General features: G+C 47.4%; 1 protein-coding gene and 2 pseudogenes across 2 annotated transcripts in view; 1 reads left to right on the top strand and 2 right to left on the bottom strand.

The window, feature by feature from the left end:
- l(3)80Fj (lethal (3) 80Fj) overlaps nucleotides 1-14,576 on the top strand; it is a 372,965-nt gene that overhangs the window by 173,824 nt on the left and 184,565 nt on the right. For both annotated transcript variants that reach the window (XM_065426472.2, XM_065426473.2), the window contains exon 27: nucleotides 13,744-13,871. In XM_065426472.2, coding sequence (XP_065282544.1) covers nucleotides 13,744-13,871 — 128 coding nt within the window. The remainder of the gene's footprint in view (nucleotides 1-13,743; nucleotides 13,872-14,576) is intronic.
- LOC135897762 (uncharacterized) lies at nucleotides 5,013-7,171 on the bottom strand (annotated as a pseudogene).
- Nucleotides 8,685-10,487, bottom strand: LOC135897750 (uncharacterized; annotated as a pseudogene).

The following is a 14,576-nucleotide window of genomic DNA, read 5'->3' as shown; positions in this document are numbered from 1 at the left end:
AGAAAAGACCCCTCAAGGCCGTACGCAAAGAAAAAAAAAAACACGGCGGAAATTTAATTTTTTCTTAAATGACAAGGTCACCCTTCGTCGCGCTGCAGTGCTTCAGCCACACTAGCAGCAAATCGTGTGCTGCAGGAGGGATCGGTCCTGGGCTGATTTTTCGTGGCTCGCCGAGAGTGGAGGAGACCAATCAGAGCAGCCCCTGCAGTGATTGACATGCATGCGAGAAACTGGTGTCATGTGAACCCGCCCGGCCGCTCTATTCGTACTCGCGTCTGGTTCAGCCGGACCGCTTGTTTCGCACTATCGCCTGCTCACGTCAGCTCTCGCTCACACTTGTTAGGTTTGCTCGGTTTGGTCTCGTTCGCGCTTGTCTTTCTACAGTGACGTGTCTAAACCGAGATGTCCCATTAAAAAGGTTGTTGGAGAAGACGGTGCGCCATATCCGATATGTACGACAAAACAGACCCTGTATACAAGGACGCATAGGCGTCACCCAGTACCTCATACTCCTTGTCTTTCAAACGCAGTGCCGCCACAACAGAAAGGAGCGCATCAACATGACTATAATGAGTGGCAACGACTTAGTCATCTTGATAAGACACGAGTCACGTTAACAACGCAGGACGAAGAACGTAAACAAAGCGCCTATCTGTTCGCAGACAAAAAAGCACACGAGCACGTAGAAGGAAACAATGCCAGAGGCCCACTCCGGCTTCGGCAACTCTGCTGCTTCGATGGCAGTCTTAGGTGGCAGAGGTAATTAGTGCCATCCATCAAGCTAGTGGAAAAGCAGATCCGCTTCCCTCCCGCCCTTCCTTGCAACTATGCTGCCCAAGCCCTCCCTCTCAACTGCCTCGTAACTCCCTCACCATCGATGTTCTCCGCGCCGGTGCTACCAGCCCTGCCGGCCCGGTGCCAGCTTAGCCCGCTCTCTAAAGTTTCGTTTTCTGGCTTTATTGGGAAGGCGAGCGTTGGCTGGCTTGGGCCGTAGTTTCATGGTCCTCGCTTGCTCTGTGCTTGCGCGCCGCGATATATCACAACTCTCACCGTTCGTAGATCGGGCTATGGTGCACAAATACCGTATATTTATTTATTTATTTATTTATTTATTTATTTATTTATTTATTTATTTATTTATTTATTTATTCGTACCTTACATACCCCATCTGGAGTTTTATATGAGGGGTGAGCATGTTTTGATCATATTTTCAATGAATGCCTTGAACGATGAATGACGAGTGGTGCACCGCTTCAGCAGGTAGATGATTCCAGCCTTAGACTGTTTGAATGAAGAAAGAGTTAAGATGAGCGGTGGTGCGAGCTGGAGGGGGATAAAGAGCCTTTGGTTGGCTATGACGAGATGAAGGGCAATGTGCAGGCATGATGTCAGTCTGGTGAAGCAGTGAGTGATAAAATTTGTAAAAGAGGCACAGTCTTGCTGTTTTGCGGCGGTGCTCGAGGGTTGGAAGGTTCAGAGATGACTTAAGTTTAGTAGCGCTAGTGTGATAAGAGTAGTCAGAATGAATGAACCTTGCTGCACGGTTCTGTATGGATTCCAGTGCTATTGCCAGGTTAGATTGGTGTAGGTCTCATAATGAGCATGCATATTCCGGTTTGGGTCGAACGATTGTTAAATATGCGAGTAGTTTTACTGAGGGTTGGGACAAGTCGTACATTACGGCGCAGGTAGCATAGTACACAATTGGCACCATTGCTAATGCTGCAGATGTGTGAGGACTGAGGTTAGTGGACAAGCTGATACCTAAGTACTTAGAAGAAGTCACAGCACATATTTCAGAACCGGCAACATAATTAGATGAAATAAATGATTCGCGATGATGGAAAGTAGCGACGTTTTTTTGACGTTGAGGGACAAGAGCCAATTATTACGCCAAGTTTCAATGACGTTAAGGCCGGACTGGAGAGCACGAAAATCAGCGTCGTTAGTAATTGGACGATAGATTACACAATCGTCAGCAAATAAACGAATTTTGGAAGAACAACCTCTCGGTAAGTCGTTAATGTATAATAAAGCAACACTAAATCGAAACAATAAATCAGTTTAGACTAATGAAGCATTGTTTGAGAACCCTGCAGGCAGTCATGTAAAAAAAATTGTTTGATTATTAGATGAGAAAATGAAGGTCCAAGCGTATTTGAATTTCGCGCCGAAACCCCAGTGCCAGTACGTCAGCGTGAGGTCAGGGATTCCAAAGTATGTTTTCACATTTGGGCCGCATTGACGGAATAAAGGTTCCCGAAACTTGCCATGTTTAATATTTGGTTCCTTCAGAACACAATGTAGTCAATCTGTACCGCTATATATAATTAGTAGGCCCTTGAAGATGCCATCAAAATGCAAGACGTCGCAGCCCCCAGGTGTGGGAACTTAAGTAGGATTCGCCACCCATATTACGTTCTTGCGCTTTTTCTGGCTTCCCAAACGTCTTATCATTGTAAGAGTGGTGTTTTTGGTGTTGTAGAACGGTAATTTATTGATGCAGAAGAAATCATTTTTCACTTTAGTGTCCCTTTAAGGAGAGTAGTGGCCCCAGGACTGTGCCTTGTGGCACACCAGAGATAACAGGTGATAAATTAAACGAGCATTGGTTAGCATAAACAAACTGTTTATGGTTAGTAAGAAAGAAAGCATATCTATTGGAGAACACAAGTGTTAAGATTAAGACGCGATAGTTTTAGGAAGAGCCGTTCATGAGGGACCGTGTTGAAAGGCTTTTGGAAATCTAGGAAGAGGGCATCTCTGGGTATGTTTTGATCGAGATGCGAGCTGATGTCATTTAACGAAGAGAGCTAGTAGAGTCTCGCAGGACATGCCTTTCTGAAAACCATGTTGATTAGGATTAAAAAAATTAGTGGATGTTAGATAGTTTACAATATGAGAATAAATTGTGTGTTCCATTAGTTTGAAACAAACACTGATGAGGGAAATTGGACGGTAATTGTGGCACAATGACTATGATCCTTTTTTTGGTACTGGAATTACCCATTTTCTAAGCTTGTGGCACCAATCCAAGTGATAATGATTGCTGAAAGATGTGGCACAAAAATACACTAGATACGTTCGCAGTGTTCTTAAGCATTTTGGAATTGATTCCATCGATGCTGGCCAAGGATGTTAATTTGAGGTATTCAATTAGCTTGGTGATATCATATGCCTAGATTGTTATGTCTGGCAACGTTGGGTTGTTGAGGTAAGGACAGTCTGGGAGGTCAGAGTTTAGTACTTTAGATACTTTATGGTTGGGAACACGGTTATGGTCATTATCATATAATAATAATAGTTTATGGTTATTTGGGCTAATGTATTTCCAGAATTGTTTGGGATTCTTTTGGAGCATGTTAGGGAGTGTTGTTGAGTAGAAGGTTCGTTTAGCTGTTGCGGCCAAAGAATCAAACGCCTTTTCACTGACGTAATATTTTTCCAAGGCAAGAGCAGTATTGGAATGCTTGGCTTTGCGAAACAATCTTTTCTTTTTATTGTTTAGTCGTTTTAATGTGTTTTTGAACCATAGGGACGAAGGTCGCCTGGTTAGGATGATGGTATGTAAGTCTCAGTGAGTTCGATCATATTATTTTTAAAAAGCGTCTAGTTGGCGTCTACTGTGCGCTTAGGGAAATCTATAATGTACCATCTGTAAAACTCAGTTAGTGCATTTTTGATGCTGATGTAGTCACCTTTATCGTAAAGTGTTATTTTCTTTTCTTTTTTCTTGTTTTTGCACTCAGGTAGCTGCGAGGATAATTCTGCATGCAGTATTGAGCGATCACTTAGTTGTGGTAGATGTGTTACAGAAGAAACGGTTGGGATGGGATGTTAAGATAAGTTCAAGTATGTTAGAGCACTGTTGGTTTTTTCGCCTTGGGGTAGATACTAGCTGCATCAAACCAAAGGTGAGGCATGTGTTAAGAAAAAAACATTCGAGGTTAGTCTTAGACAGTGTTATTGCTGGTTTGGACCATGGTATATCAGGAAAGTTAGTCACCTAAGAGGAGTTGTTGCGCATGATTAAATGACATAACAGTTTGCAGTGCCTCGTGGAAGTGAATTGTGAAGGAAGCATCTGCATCAGGGTGTTGATAGCATACACCGATAATAATTTGTTGGTACGAAGAACTGCACAATACGAATGAAATTTCTAGAGGTGAACTGATATTGACAACGTAGCAACAACAGCTGCAGTGTGCAGTTATCAGAACACCTCCTCCGCATTGGCCTACACGATCCCGCCTAGTCAAAATCAGGGAGGAAAGAATTAAGCTCTGTGTTATCGATGGTGGAATTCAGCCATGTTTCTGTTAGTACAAGAAGCTTACAGTCAGAAGAATCGATGAGGCTACAGTGTGCTTCGCGTTTGGGCATCAAGCTTCTAATGTTAGTATAAACGAATGATACAGGGATACTATCTGGTTTTGCGGTAGTGCGTGATGGTAGCTATGAAGTTGGTATAACTCTATTTGTAGTGTTAACATACTTGTATGTTCTGTTATCCATGATTAGTTTATCGTACCGAAGTTTAAAAGGTTTCTGCTGCGACTTGCCGAACTCGATTAGTTGTTTATGTGCATGCCGAGTGTTACTTGAGTAGTCTTCTGATATGCTGTGGTTAGACTCTCTTAGTTGTTTAGCATTTGAAAAATACATTGTTTTACTTTGAAATGTGCTAATTTGATAATTATAGGTATGTTTCTACTAGAGCTGTATTTGCCAATTCTATGAGCGTGCTCGATATCTAAGGGGTCTAACTTGATATTAAGGTTAGAAGTACAAAGTTCCACGATCTTGTTCTCGAATTCTTGCTACGTTTCACGTTCAGTATCAGCTACACCAAAAAACACAAGGTTGGAATGAGAGAGAGAGAGAGAATAACTTTAGTGAAAATGCCTGCAGAGTCGGTTAGGCTCCTTCCACGCAGGGAGGACAGCTTTTACCGCGACGCGGCCACTACGTCAGTCTCGTGCATTGGGCTCCTCGAAGTCTCAGTTCCTCGCTACTTCCGCGGGTCCAAGAGGGCCACCACCCCCTTCTTGGGGGTGCTGCCCCACTTCTCCTTGGTTTCGCGCGGTCGCTGCCTCTCCAGAGCTGCTGAGACCTGCTGGACGGCCTTGAGTTGTGTCTCTTTGTCATAGCTCCTCGTTGCAGCCTCTAGCTGCGGCGAGATCGCCGTCTTCTCGCTGGCTTATCGCGGATTTACGCTACAGTCCCAAAGGATGTAAGCCGCGGTGGCTCTCCCCTTCGCGCACAGTCTACACACGTCACTCGCGTTCGCGCTCGGACACACGTGCTTAGCTATCACCGGGGTGAGCAGGGACCCCGTCTATAACTGTCTGTATAACACTGCCTCCTTCCGGGTAAGCCCCGGGTGAGGTGGCGGCATAGTCTGCCTGTTAAGTCTGTACCACTTCGCTATTTCGTTGAAGGTGGTCATTTTGTCCTTGGCACTGCACCGCGACCAGCACTCCGAGTCGGCCGTGCTTGCAGCTGCTCGGTTGGTTAGTCCTCGCACGGCCGAGTTGGCGGTCTCGTTGCGGTTCACGTTCCCGCATTCCGACACGTCACTGCCCATGTGGGGCGGAAACCACTTGATCACCACAGCGCTTTTGCGTCCGATGTCTTCGTCCTTGCGCAGTATGCGCGCAGCCTCACTACATACGCTACCCTTGGCGCAGTTCTTCACTGCCGTTCTAGAGTCACACAACACTGTAGTGCATTCCAGGTCGGAGACGGCCAAGGCGATGGCCACCTCCTCCGCACGGTGCCCCTCTCGAGTCCGGACGCTCGCCGCAGTCTTCGTTGTACCCGTCGATGCCCCGACAGCCACCACCGCGTATGCGTCGCTGCTCCCTTGATACTCCGCCGCGTCCACGTAGACAGCGCCTTCTTCTCTGGCGTGGATGTCCACGAGAGCCCTGGCCCTCGCCAACCTCCGCTCCTTGTTGTGCTCCGGGTTCACGTTCCTCGGGATCGGGCAGACCTTGAGCTTTCTGTTGATGCTATTCGGTATAGGTACGTCTTTCTGCTGCTTGCCTTCCCTCAGCTCGAGGCGAAGGTCCCGCAGTATCTGTCTTCCAGTTCTCGTTTCAGGGAGACGCTCGAGTTGCGCCGTTCTCTGTGCTTCGGCTATTTCGTCTGGCGTGTTGTGGACTCCCAGCGCCATGAATTTTTCGGTGCTCGTGCTCCCGAGGAGACCGAGTGCCGCCTTATACGCCTTGCATATGGTGGCGTCTATCTTGTTACGTTTGCTCGGCCTCCAGTTGTGGAAGGCGGCCACGTACGTTATGTGGCTAACTGCGAAGGATTGAACGAGCCTAGTCGGGCTATCATCCTTCATCCCCGCTCTTCTGTTGGACACTCTCTTGATGAGTCTCATTGCCGCGGCCACTTTGCCCGCGAGCTTGTTGACCGTTTCGCCGTTGACTCGGTTTCGCTGGATGAGCAGCCCGAGCACTCGAATCTTCTCGACCTCCGGTATTACTTGACCTCCCGCTGTCTTGACCGTGATCTTGGAACGCTCGTATTTGACTTCCATATTCTTTCTTTTCCTGCCCGCTCCTGTCGGTGGAATCACCAGCAGTTCTGACTTGGCCAGAGAGCAAACGAGCCCAGACCCGCCCAGCTGCTCCTTGATGGCGTTGACTGCTTCTTGCGGCGTTGTCTCGATGTGTCCGTCGCTTCCTCCCGGTACCCATAGCGTAACGTCGTTGGCGTAGATGGTGTGCCGGACTCCCCCTACTCTTTTTAGCCGGTTAGCCACCCCGATCATCACAAGGTTGAAGAGTGGTGGGGAGATCACCGAGCTCTGCAGAGTTCCGACGCTGCCCAGCTTCTTCCCTTCAAGCTGCAGGTCTCCCACGCAGATTTCGGCAGTCCATTCCGTCAGGAAGTCTTTGATGTACTGGTATGTCCTTCTGCCCATGTTTAGCCTGGATACTTGGGCCAGGATAGCCAAGTGCCTCACTTTATCGAAGGCGCTCTGCAAGTCCAACCCGTGTATGGCCCTGTTGTCCTTGGTGCCCGTCGTATCGTCGATGATCTCGTCTCGTTCTTCAGTAAGATCATGGCGCCTTGCATCCCGAGCTTCTTCCTAAACCCGATGATGGAATTTGAGTAAAGCTCCAATTCTTCCAGGTAACGCTGCCACCTGTTCATGAGAATGTACTCGAGGACCTTTCCCACGCACGAAGTGAGCGAGATCGGCCTGAGGTTCTCTATGTTGGGCGGCTTGCCAGGCTTGGGGATGAGGATCGTCTTGGCTGCTTTCCATTGCTTGGGCAGCCTTCCTTCTTGCCAGCACTTGTTGTAGAAGTTCGTGAGCGTTTCGATGGCCGCTTCGTTGAAATTCTTGAACGCTCTGTTGGTCACTCAATCGGGACCCGCGGCGGACCTGCCATTGAGATCCTGCTGGGCAACTCTGACTTCCCACGTCTGGATGTCTCGATCTAGCATCTCGTTCTCGTTGCCTTGGTAATCCGGGTGTCTTTCCGTGGGGATGGTCGGTAGGTACTTGGCGTCCGAGCGCCCCTTGACCTCGTCTTCCCCGTGTTCGCAGATTGCCTTGTGTAGGATCCTGGCCAGGTTGTTGTGTTGGTGGCCCTTGGTCTTGGTTTCGTCAAAAAGGTGCCGCAGCATGTTCCACGTCTTGCCCTTGTGCATCTGTCCGTCGGCTTCGTTGCAGGCCTCGTTCCACTGTGGGCGATCTTCTTTCTTAGACTTCGGTTGGTTCGTCGTTTCTGCCACCTCGCCTTTGTGGACTGCTTGGCTTCTATCAGGTGGGCCAGCCAACTGTCCATCTTGTCTATCCGTTCGTCCATCTCCAGCTCCTTGGTGGCTCCTTCCGTCATGTCAACGACGTTGGCCGCCCATTGCTCGATGTCCGTAATGTCCAGTTGCACCGCGGGTAGCGCCTTTCGAAAAGCGTCCCACTCCATAATGCGATGCTTCCTTACGCCGCTGTTGCCTTGGCCTTAAACCGGTACGACGACCTCTACGATGTAGTGATCGCTTCCCAGCTCTTTGTCCGTGTTTCTCCATTTTGCTTCTCTCGATCCTCCGTCGGTTTTGACGAAGGTAAGGTCCGGAGTGGTGTCTCTCGTAACCGATGTGCCGATCTTGGTGGGAAAGGCCGGATCTGTGATTAGGTTCAGTCCCACGTCGGTGGCACCTTGCATCAGCTCTCTCCCCTTGACCATCGTTCTGTGGTAGCCCCAGTCTTGGCTCGGAGCGTTAAGGTCTCCGCACACTACGAGCGTATTGCTCCCCGCGACTGAACTCGCCTTGTGGAATAGCGCCTTGAATTTCTGTTGTCCCTGGGACGGATTGCTGTAGACGTTCACCAGGAAAGTGCTCTCCTTCCTCCTCTTGCCTGTGATTACTTCCACCGTGCAGTGTTCGATGGCACTTCTGCCGATCATATCGTGTTCCATGAAGCTGATCTCTTTCCTAACGAAGGTGCAGACCCCTCTGCCCTTGCCCTTGGACGTGTCCCTTTTGCTCGGCGAGCTGTCATGCGACCGTTAGCCCGGTAGTCTTGGCGTCTCTTCGCTGTGTGTTTCTTGAATCATTATGATGTCTGGTTTCCTCGTTAGTTGCTGCAAGTGTTGCTGCAGCACCACTCTCTTGCTGGTAAAGCCATTGCAGTTCCAGTGCCAGACCAAGAGGTCTCTCACTGGCGGTGTGGATGCTGCTGTACGTGCGGTCCCGTCCATGATTGCTGCAGTTTGCCAATGATCTGTGCTTCCATACCTTGTATTTGTGCCTGTATCTGCGTCTGCAGCTGTGTTTGCATCTGCGCCATCATGTTCTGGATCGTGCTCTGTATGTTCGTTGTCATCTGCTGAACTGTTTGCGCGAGTGCAGTGAGGCGTTCATTGGTTACCTTGCTGGTCGCCGCAAGACGGTCGATTCTGTCGTCCTGTTTTTCGATTCTCTCCATTATCTTTCGTTCCTTGGCGCCCTCTATGGCTCTCCTCTTGGGAGCCGGTCCCGCCTCTTTCATGGCTCTCGGGTCCACCTCGACCTCTGGTTCGTCCTCGGTTATCTCTTCTTGTTTCCTCTCTTGTGCGGGCTTCAGCAGCAGCTGCTGCGGTTGCTGCAACGCAATTAATGTCGTTAGCTTCTCGTTGATTTCCTTGATGGTTGCGTCCTGTTCGGCAATTCTCCGCTTTAGCATCTCATTCTCGTCCCTCAGGGCTTTTACCACCCCGTTCTCCTCTTGGGTCTTCTTCGCGGCGTTTTGCGCTGGTGGTTGTCTCTTCTCTGCCATGTTTGCCTTGACTGCGTCAGCCCAGGTGACTCTCTCCCTCGACTGCGACGGTCTGTGACGACTGGCGCTCCTGCCTCCCTTGCTATTGTCCCTCTTGTGGCTATTGTCGTGCTGCCTCGATTCCCCTCTGAGGTCCCTCGGCAGATGGCGCTCGCAGTGGCGGAAAGCTTTCCGGATCCGGTTGTTGCGCCATGGCTTCCATCTTGCGTTCCCGTTGCCGTTTTTTGACCACGTACAGCATCTTGTACTTGTTTTTGCATTCCCTCTTGCCCGTTGGATGCTGTCCCCCGCAGAGCTTGCATTGGGCTTGCATTCGCGTTTGTGATCTTCGCTGGGGTTCACGATTCCGCAGCCGAAGCATGCTCTGGTGTTGGGATTCGGGCATACGTCTCTTCTATGGCCGATCTTGCCGCATTGCCTGCACACGTCAAAGTGCTTGCGGTAAAGCCTGCACCTGACTAATATCGAGCCATACTTGACATAGTTCGGTACTTTCTGTCCTGTGAAGAGTACTATCACTGTGGTTGTATTGCCGATTCTGTGCGCCTCCACCGCAAGGGGGTTGCACGGATTCACGATGTTTTCGGCTATCTCCTCCGGGGTGTCGTCTACGGCTATGCCTCGGATGACTCGCTTGACCATGCCGTCCGGCGCCGTTCGGTAGGCGCTGACTTCGTATGTCCTGCCTCCTATGTTAAGAGCTTTGACCTTAGAGTATAGCGTGGCACTCCTCTCGTCCGGGGTGCTGACCACGATGTTTTGCTGCGCGTTCGTGCTGATGGTGTCTGCTTTGGCTTCTTCCTTCATTACTCGAGCCACTGTCATGACGGCCGACATAATTATTGAAACCTCAGTTTTCGCTATGTTGAGACCTCCACGTGGTCTCATGACTATCTTGGTGTCTTCTTTCGGCATGTCTGTCGGCATCCTCGCCGCTTTTGTTACCGAGGCTGCAACTCTCTTAGCAAAGCTGGCCCTAGTCTTGGGTCTAGACTGACGAGTAATGATGGCGGACTCACCGTTTTCCTTGCCGGCCATGATCTGCTTGATGCGCTTGCCGGAGGCCGACCAGTCTTCGGCTCCTTCCGGTGTAATGTCCTCTCCGTGAACTGCAATGCACGTGCGCCTGCCGAGACTGCCGATGCTCGGCGCTGACGCCATGTTGTCTCCCATTGACGTGGCCACTTCCATTTCGGACGCCATCTTGGTCGTACTCATCGCCGTGTTAGGTCTAGCGGCCGGGCCCGTCGCCACCGGTGGCCGTACTCGTGGAATGACGAGCCCTGTCTTCTGAATCGTTTAGTCGTGATGATATGTCAGAAATGGCCTTTGTGTTTGTATAGACTACTGTCCTGATGCAACGAACTTCAGTCTTCAGTGCAGTTATGAAGGAAACATCTTCCTCAATTTTTGTTTGTCGCCTCTTAATGTCCTAAAAAATTTTATCGTTCTGTGATAGTTTATTTCAAATTGATTTCATTTCGCATAGAAGAAACGCCTGACCTGAGCTTATTTCCTCCAATGCTGCAATTACCGTATTTACTTGCATAATGATCGAACTTTTTTGTGAGAAAAATTGACACAAATTCAGGGGTGCGATCATTACGCGGGTTAAATTTTCCGCGAAAAGAACAAAAAAATTTTTTTCGGCCCGCGTTTGCTGTGGGATGTGGGTGCAGGACGCCAAAACAAAAATGGTGGCCGGCGGAGCAAGCCGAACATGCTGAACGCAATTTTTTTTTTCTTCTCGTGAGTACATTACGTGCATTAAAACAGTTATTTTCAGATCAGTAATGAATAATATCGTTAATATCTGCAAGTTATCGGCAATAACGTAGCCATGTCCACTTTAAGGGGGCAGAAACAGACAGGCGCGCTTAACTGCGAGTGACAGAATCACATGGCAGGCTGCGGAAACTGCGGCCTGCCATGTGATATTAGGATAGTGTCTTCACTACTATCCTAATACTGCAAGTTTGCGCTAAGCGTGGGTGAATATCTTTGCTGTGTTACAAGCGTTGGCGTATGAATAAGGTACACTTTTAACATATCAGTGTAACCGTGGCTACTGTCGTTGCCGCTCGCGATTTGTTGCGTACCCATGAGTGCAGATGAGAAGAATCGAAAGGCGCCTTTTTTTTTTGCTGTTGTTGACCACAACCATTATAAAGCCTACACATAATAACGGCAAGTTTGGTTGTACAGTGCAGTCCACTTATAACGATGGGTCGACATGAGAGCCATTTTATGCATTAGGTCTATGGGGGAAAAAACCATTTATAACGATAGGTTATTCATCGCATATCGGATATAACGATCAAAATTTCGCTGTCTGGACGGCGTTTTCCGTGCCAAATAATCGTAACATTTGCATTGCTTAGTTCCCTGAAACGAACGATGTCGAGACGAGGCGATGTTTACCTCCGTAAGTTCGAATCTGCCGCCATTACCGCACAGCATGTCCCACCCCGACCGCGCACCAGAGAGTACCTACCGCATTTACTTGCATAATGATCGCACTTTTTTGTCAGAAAAAATTGACGCAAATTCAGGGGTGCGATCATTACGCGGGTTAAATTTCCCGCGAGAAGAAAAACAATTCTTTTCCGTCCCGCGTTTGCTGCGGGATGCGGGTGTGGGACACCAAAACAAAAATGGCAGCTGGCGGAGGAAGCCGAACGGGCCGAACACGATTTTTTTTTTCTTCTCACACGTACGCAGGTTTGTGTTGGTGCATATGCTAGATTCTGTTACAAGCCTGTATGTGCACCTAATGTCTACATCAGCAGAAGAATTTTGAGTTTTTATTTATACTGTAATTATTATTTCCCAGTTTTAAAGCTTGAAATTTATATTTTCCCAGTTTATTAAGGTTTCATTTTTTCCCCTCAAGTATAGCTTTCTTACTCTCAAATTTTCGGATCAGCACTGTGTCCCTTCTACTCATTCAGTGCTCGTCATTATTTCTTCCCCTCATTGCAGGCGAATCAGCGAATGCACAAAAACTGCGACATAGTGTCTTAGGACCCTGAAATACTTTGAAATCATGCAGAAATAACCAAGAAGAATTTACATTTGTAAAGCTGAAACTTTCGAATTTCATAACCTTGGCTAAAGTACAGATACAAACATTCAACTGCTAACTTGCAGTATTTCAACACCGAGGAACATACCTGCTTCATTTTAGCTATGTTGTGACAGTACATTTTTTGCAAATCACATCCCAAATTTTTAACACAAGAAGAATCGTAACTACTTTTTGTTATTGACCTCAGAAAAAATCTAATTGCATATTTATAAGCAGCACACAAGATTGGATGTGTCCTGAAAGTTTCATGTGTCTAGAGCAATTATCAAGAATGGTTGTTCTGGATGCCATGTCCCCTCATATTTAATGCTGTTTGTTTTTTGCACTTTTCTCAAAACACAAATTTTGGGCTCTATGTAATATTCAGCCCTTGATATCTCAACACCAAGAACAGATAAAACTAAAATATTTTTTTTAAAGAGTGGAGCCTAATGTATACTTTATGCAGTAGAGCAAGCAATTCTTTTTTGTTTTGACTTTGGAAAATAACTATTTTGCAACAATTTCAGCCACAAGGTTGCCATATGTTGTGGGCTTGATCTCAAGGGACTGTAAAATATCTATTAAGGGCCACATAAAAAAATGTGCTTGCTATCTTTCATTCCTTAGTCTTCATGCTATCTAAACATGCCTTACAAATAATTTTTTGTTGCGCTATTTATTTTTCATTGTGGCCTTAAACAATCTAAGAGAAATGTTAATTATTGTAGAAACTAATTGACCTACAACGAAACTAATGACATAATTGAAGTCAGCACAAAAATCTTAATAACATTGGGAAGTTTTGTCAATATTGATGAAAAAATGGATGAACATTATTTCAATAGCACTTTCCCCCCTTAAGTGTGCTTGCTTTAAACACTTGTGCCAGAGTCAAAGATTGTAGTCTCTCTGAAAAACTACAGCATGGCTGTTCGATTATGGGACTGCACAGTATTGCAAAGTTGAGGGTGCATTCAATATGAGAGAGGGAAAAAATAAGATTTTTCGCTGTTGGCCTGGGGGTGCATTCATTATGCAAGTGCTTTCATTGAGTAAATACGCAACTTCAAGAAGGAGTCATTTCTTAAATTTGAACTTCTGTTAATTCGAACAAATTCTCTGGCCCTTTCACATTTAAATTATCGAGATTTGACTAAAGTGTGTTTGCTGGAAGCAGTCAGCCAGTTTAATCTGCCATTCTACACTTACAGGTGGTCGTGCAGCTGCAGGGGTATCATTTAAAGTGATTTCTATGCGAGGTGTGATAGCGACCGTGAAGAATGTGTGTGTGGTTGATGTGAGAAGCAATTCTACATCATACATTCTTCTGGGTCTAGGATTAGGTGGTGTTTTGATTCCTCTCTAATGCGCATTTGTATGTGCCTGCAGTGCCTGCTAATGCTCCAGCTGGTGGTTCCAACCCACGAGACGGACCCTGCAAACAGCCTTGAGCTGGCTGCCCGAGTGTGGGTTGCGCGGTTCGATGCCAAGGAGGAGATCAAGGCCCTGGCTGAAAAGTATGCCCCTCTTTGCAGCTCCTACTTTTGTTCTGTCATGGGCATGTGAATGTGGAAATTCCAGGTGGAATTGGATTGTGTAACACAGTCGCTGATCGATAATTCACTTTGGGAGAGCCGCTTAGAAGTCTGAAATATTGGGAGTCAGAAAGAAAGGATTGGCCAGAAAAGAATTGTCTTTAGGCCACACAGTGGCCAGGAAGGGCGTGTTAACCCATTGCTGCACTTATCCTTGGGCACAGCTGTGTCAATCTGTTTTTTGAACATTTTCATGTGGTTGTTACAGATAGGCAAAAGTACAGTTATTGCATGCGCCATCTCCATCCCCCTACAACTTGCACCAGAGGTCAACCATACTCCACTTGCCAAATGATTGCACATTTACACTCGCCAATGCATTTTTTCAAACTAAAAAAAATTTATACTTCACGGATGTTCCGGACTTCATGAATGCAGCGTCAAGGTTCTCATAGAGCTACTGTATTTTCGCGACCAATTTTTCAGATGAATTTAGGCCCCAAAGTCCGATTTTCCAGACTAAATCGCCGATCTTGGAAACTGCCATGTTGGATTTTTGCTGGCTTGGCTTCCAGTGGTCTGCTCTTTAGCTTCCAAGATAGGGAGACACCCGCTTTCAACAGCAAGCGCACGAAATCCTTCGGTGTTGGAGGCCATGCCCGCTCTTCCTTGGCTGACAAAACTCTC

Source organism: Dermacentor albipictus, chromosome 2, assembly GCF_038994185.2.
Source record: "Dermacentor albipictus isolate Rhodes 1998 colony chromosome 2, USDA_Dalb.pri_finalv2, whole genome shotgun sequence".
Lineage (NCBI taxonomy): Eukaryota > Metazoa > Arthropoda > Arachnida > Ixodida > Ixodidae > Dermacentor > Dermacentor albipictus.
Note: the sequence above shows the minus strand (reverse complement) of the source record. Positions and strands in the feature narration are given on the sequence as shown.